The sequence below is a fragment of the Brachyhypopomus gauderio genome, chromosome 10, assembly GCF_052324685.1.
Source record: "Brachyhypopomus gauderio isolate BG-103 chromosome 10, BGAUD_0.2, whole genome shotgun sequence".
In the NCBI taxonomy this organism is placed as follows: Eukaryota; Metazoa; Chordata; class Actinopteri; order Gymnotiformes; family Hypopomidae; genus Brachyhypopomus; species Brachyhypopomus gauderio.
The window spans coordinates 22,581,854-22,587,853 of NC_135220.1; the positions used below are offsets into that span (position 1 = coordinate 22,581,854).

The window sequence follows — 6,000 nt, forward strand, 5'->3', positions numbered from 1 at the left end:
TCCCGCTCTCACAGGGCCGCTATAGATGGCACCATGACCAAGTCCTGAGAAAGTTCGAAGTGCTGGAGGAGCGGAGGCAGGGAAGTAATGCACCATCAGCTACAGAGGACCGCATCACCTTTGTTGTGGAAGGAGGGGTCAGGAGATGCATCAGGCCAAAAGAAGCATCAAGGCCCTTCTCCCCTGACCAAGAGTGGAGAATGAGGGTCAATCTCGAGAGGAAGCTTCAGTTCCCCATGGAGATTACCACCACATCTCTCCGGCCAGACATAGTTGCGTGGTCAACCAAGGCAAGAGCGGTGATCCTCATCGAGCTCACGGTGCCCATGGAGGAAGAGATTGAGGCAGCCTTCAAACGCAAGAGGGGGAAATACTTGGAGCTGGCTGCTGAGTGCTGGGAGGCTGGCTGGAAGACCACCATCTACCCAGTGGAGGTTGGATGCCATGGCTTCATGGGTTTGTCAACCACACACCACCTGAGGGAGGTACGGCTCACTGGAGGAAGGCTCAGGAAGGCAACATAGGCCCTGGCAAGGGAGGCTGAAAAAGGAAGCTTTTGGCTCTGGCTCAGGAGGAAGGACAAAGCTTGGGGGAAGAACACCTAAACCCAGACAACAGCCTTACGGAAAACATCAATCAGCTGCAGGGGGTGACAGGGAGACGTCCCTGTCACTGCTCCGCCACCAGGAGACGTACCAGAATTAAAGGAGCAAAACGTTGAGGAAAGGTGGTTTCTGGCTGATGACCCTGCAGCTGACCAATGGGCACCGGTGGAGGTGCAACAGGCAGCAATGCCCAGCAGGTTGGAACAGCTACCTGTATAATCCTGATAAACAAATTAACTCTGTTGTTAAAGAGTATCTTTTATCAGTTAAGAAACATTGCCAAGTTGAAATCTATTTATCATTTAAGGACCTTGAGATAGTTGAGATAGCTTTCATTACCTCATGCCTTGATTACTGTAACTCCCTTTATATGGGAGTCTGTAAGTCTTCTTTGGCCCGCTTGCAGCTTGTTCAAAATGTTGCTGCCAGATTACTTACGGATACAAAAAAAGGGAACATATTACTCCTATCCTGGCCTCTTTACATTGGCTTTCCATTAGCTATAGGGTCCAATTTAAAGTTTTACTTTTTTGTTTTTAGGGCTCTCCATGGTATGGCACCGCGATACATCAGTGACATATTACGCTCTTACAAGGCACAAAGGACACTTGGGTCTACAAATAAATCATTGCTAGCTGTCCCACAGTCTGGTTTGAAACACAAGGGAGACTGTGCTTTTTCTGTTGCTGCTCCCAGACTGTGGAATTCATTACCCTTGGACATTAAGTCATTAACAGTCATAGAGGAATTCAAAACCCACCTTAAAACCTACCTTTTTTCTTTGGCCTATGAAGTTGGTTAACCTGGTGATCATTTTTTCTATTCTATTCTTACTATTTATTCACGTTTATTATGTTTAATATGTATAATATGTATTTTATTTTGCTGTTTTTATTTGTTATTCTGCTTTACAGCATTTTGGTCTGCTGTGGTTTTAAATGTGCTTTATAAATAAATTGAATTGAATTGGAGTTATCTATAGGTGGAGTTGTCTATAGATGGAGTTGTCTGTAGGTGGAGGTGTCTATAGGTGGAGGTGTCTATAGGTGGAGGTGTCTATAGGTGGAGGTGTCTATAGGTGGAGGTGTCTATAGGTGGAGGTGTCTATAGATGGTCCTTGTTTACACACATTACACACATTTGTATTAGCCCGCAGCTGCAGAGGCCGTGTTGGTGTTGGGAGAGTGCGGTGATTAGATTGCTCTGTTGTCAGTCTTCACACTCCACAATACCTGTAAAGTACTCTCCAAACTCCTGCTCCAGCTTCCCTGCACGGTCGAACGTCTTCTTGGCCTGCTCCTCCGTCAGCCTCTTGCTCATCTCCCTGGAAACACAGGAGTGTTACTCAGCTCACGGGATGTTACCCTCTCAGCTCACGGGGGTGTTATCCTCTCAGCTCACGGGGGTGTTACCCTCTCAGCTCACGGGGGTGTTACCCCCTCAGCTCACAGGGGTGTTACCCCCTCAGCTCACAGGGGTGTTACCCCCTCAGCTCACGGGGGTGTTACCCCCTCAGCTCACGGGGGTGTTACCTTCTCAGCTCAAGGGGGTGTTACCTTCTCAGCTCAAGGGGGTGTTACCCTCTCAGCTCACGGGAGTGTTACCCTCTCAGCTCACGGGATGTTACCCTCTCAGCTCACGGGGTGTTACCCTCTCAGCTCATGGGGATGTTACTCTCTCAGCTCATGGGGATGTTACTCTCTCAGCTCATGGGGATGTTACCCTCTCAGCTCACGGGGATGTTACCCCCTGAGTTCACTTGAATGTTACCCCCTGAGCTCACGGTAGTGTTACCCCCTCAGCTCACAGGAGTGTTAACCCCTCAACTCACGGGAGTGTTACCCCCTCAGCTCACAGGGGTGTTACCCCCTCAGCTCACAGGAGTGTTACCCCCTCAGCTCACAGGAGTGTTACCCCCTCAGCTCACGAGGGTGTTACCCCCTCAGCTCACGGGGGTGTTACCCCCTCAGCTCACGGGGGTGTTACCCCCTCAGCTCACGGGGGTGTTACCCTCTCAGCTCACGGGAGTGTTACCCCCTCAACTCACGAGGGTGTTACCCCCTCAGCTCACGGGGGTGTTACCCCCTCAGCTCACGGGGGTGTTACCCTCTCAGCTCACGGGAGTGTTACCCCCTGAGTTCACGGGAGCTGCAGAAAGACCTGATTTTTCAACCGACTCAATATGCTAAAAAAAAGAGGTGTGCTTACATTAAAGACTCGATGGATTTAGGCTTTACAAAGATGGCGATAGGGTAGAGTTGTGCTACTTGTAATCGTCTGATGGCATTTCCAGACACATCCAATATGCAGTGCTTTCCCTGCAAAAGCAAAATAAAAACAGATCTGCTGTCACAGTGAAGAATGCGTTAGTCTGAGCAGTCATAGGCAGGATATTTTATAATGATTATAAAATAAAAGTAGTATAAAATAAGCTATATGGTGATAATTCTACCCAGGCTTTAACGTGTAAGGAGAAAAAAACTGGCCCAGAGCAAATGGCCCGCTAATGGCAAAAATCGCACAAAAATATCTCTGCATATGTGCTACCAGCACGCCCTCAGAAAGTTTTCAGCACCGCGGGTAGTGTGGTCACCCCAATCCACAGCTTATTAAAGCCAGAGAAGGTCAACATGTTGGTTTTTTTGGTCAGAAACATTGACATGTATACGTGTTGGAATAGGCTACACAATGTTGGACCTCTTCACATTTTAAGTTATTACAGTTTAGTGCGTTTTCGGCACAACCCTAGTATATACTATATATCTGATCTACAGTAAGTGGTTCCAAATACATAAAAACTGGCTTCTAGCTTCAGTCATTCTCTGAGTGGTCCTCAGAGCTAAAGTGAGATTTGTCTTGTTGTTCTACTGACCCTCTCAGCCACGTATCTGACCGACTGGACGCTGGTCCCATACAGGTTGTCGTTGTACTGGCCCGCCTCGATGAACTTGTGCTCTTGGATGTCCTGTTCCATCTGCTCACGGGAGGCGACGAAGTGATAATCCCGCCCATCCACCTCATAATCCCGCCTTGCTCTTGTGGTGTCTGGATTGCACAACAAGGACTGATATACACGATATATATATATATATATATATATATATATATATATATATATATATATATATATATATATATATATATATATATACACACACGTGGACAAAATTGTTGGTACCCCTTGGTTAATGACAGAAAAACCCACAATGATAACAGAAATAACTTTAATCTGATAAAAGTAATAATAAATAAAAATTCTTTAACAGAATTATTAAAAAAAAAAAACTCATGAAACAGGCCTGGACAGAAATGATGGTACCCCTGAAAATAATGTGACCAAATGGACATGTTAAATCAAGGTGTGTTCACTAATTAGTATCACAGGTGTCTACAATATTGTAATCAGTCAGTGGGCCTATATATAGGGCTACAGGTAGTCACTGTGCTGTTTAGGGACAAGGTGTGTACCACACTCAACATGAACCAGAGGAAGCAAAGAAAAGAGTTGTCTCAGGACATTAGAAAGAAAATAGTAGACAAGCATGTTAAAGGTAAAGGTTATAAGACCATCTCCAAGCAGCTTGATGTTCCTGTGACTACAGTTGCACATGTGATTCAGAAATTTAAGATCCATGGGACTGTAGCCAACCTCCCTGGACGTGGACGCAGGAGGAAAATTTATGACAAATCAAAGAGATGAATAACACGAATGGTAACAAAAGAGTCAAGAAAAACATCTAAAGAGATTCAAGGTGAACTTCAAGCTCAAGGAACATCAGTCTCAGATCGAACTATCCGTCGATGTTTGAGCCAAAGTGGCCTTCATGGGAGACTACCAAGGAGGACACCATTGTTGACAACAAAACATAAAAAAGCCAGACTGGAATTTGCCAAACTTCATGTTGACAAGCCGCAAAGCTTCTGGCAGAATGTCCTATGGACAGATGAGACAAAAATTGAACTTTTTGGCAAGGCACATCAGTTCTATGTTCACAGATGGAAAAATGAAGCATATGAAGAAAAGAACACTGTCCCTACTGTGAAACATGGAGGAGGCTCTGTTATGTTCTGGGGTTGCTATGCTGCATCTGGCACAGGGTGTCTTGAATCTGTGCAGGGTATAATGAAATCTCAAGACTATCAAGGGATTCTGGAGAGAAATGTGCTGCCCAGTGTCAGAAAGCTTGGTCTCAGTCGTAGGTCATGGGTCTTACAACAGGATAATGACCCAAAACACACATCTAAAAACACTCAAGAATGGTTAAGAGGAAAACACTGGACTATTCTGAAGTGGCCTTCTATGAGCCCTGACCTAAATCCTATTGAGCATCTTTGGAAGGAGCTGAAACATGCCGTCTGGAAAAGGCACCCTTCAAACCTGAGACAGCTGGAGCAATTTGCACATGAAGAGTGGGCCAAAATACCTGCTGAGAGGTGCAGAAGTCTCACTGACAGATACAGGAATCGTTTGATTGCAGTGATTGCCTCAAAAGGTTGTGCAACAAAATATTAAGTTAAGGGTACCATCATTTCTGTCCAGGCCTGTTTCATGAGTTTATTTTTTTTTTAATAATTCTGTTAAAGCATAGTTGAAAAGCAATGTCTGACTTTCATTTGTACATTTTCAATAGAATTTTTATTTATTATTACTTTTATCAGATTAAAGTTATTTCTGTTACCATTGTGGGTTTTTCTGTCATTAACCAAGGGGTACCAAACATTTTGTCCACGTGTGTATATATGTCAAATGTTTGGACTAAATGTTCTTAAGAATAAAAAAGGCATTCTAATAATTTTTTTTATATAACGAATACAATTTGGGAAAGGTGTTATATACTTCATTCTCAACACACACACACACACAATTCTAGATGCACCCTCAGTTTTATTTCATAACTTCCTCAATCTATCAGTGGTCTGCATGTGTGAGAATGTCTTCAGGACTAAATATATATATATATATATATATATATATATATATATATATATATATATATACACACACTCGGTTGTCAGAAACAGGAAAACAGGATATGTTTCAGAAGTTCACCAGCTCTTCAGAAACACTTGCACAGCTGATGACGGATGTCTGAAATTTCCCTTGGAAATATGTATTCCACTACAATTTTGAAAATCTATTACTGTAATTCATAGATTGTACTGGTTGGTTGTACTGTAGTACATTTACTCACATGGAATCTTCACTATATTTTTTTCTATAAAACAATAAACTAGCTCAGTTTGACTGAACTTTAATGAAATCCAGATCCATTGAGGTTGACGGAAAGCCAGTGTATAATTTCAGTCAGTGTTGACTGCCTGATTGGTTGTTTTCTTGTGTAGTGGAGTCAGGTAGAGGTTAGCACACATGTTTTGTTGTGTTGTAGAGTCAGGT

General features: G+C 43.6%; 1 protein-coding gene across 29 annotated transcripts in view; it reads right to left on the reverse strand.

Annotated features, from left to right (window-relative positions):
- The window catches only part of dlg2 (discs, large homolog 2 (Drosophila)), a 219,595-nt gene that overhangs the window by 6,255 nt on the left and 207,340 nt on the right, over positions 1 to 6,000 (reverse strand). For 28 of the 29 annotated variants that reach the window (XM_077020528.1, XM_077020525.1, XM_077020520.1 and 25 more), the window contains 3 exons: positions 3,478 to 3,650; positions 2,814 to 2,923; positions 1,838 to 1,929 (listed from right to left, as the gene is read on the reverse strand). In XM_077020528.1, coding sequence (XP_076876643.1) covers positions 1,838 to 1,929; positions 2,814 to 2,923; positions 3,478 to 3,650 — 375 coding nt within the window. Of the gene's footprint in view, positions 1 to 1,837; positions 1,930 to 2,813; positions 2,924 to 3,477; positions 3,651 to 6,000 lie in introns of those variants that run through there. The other variant, XR_013133791.1, reaches the window with a different exon arrangement.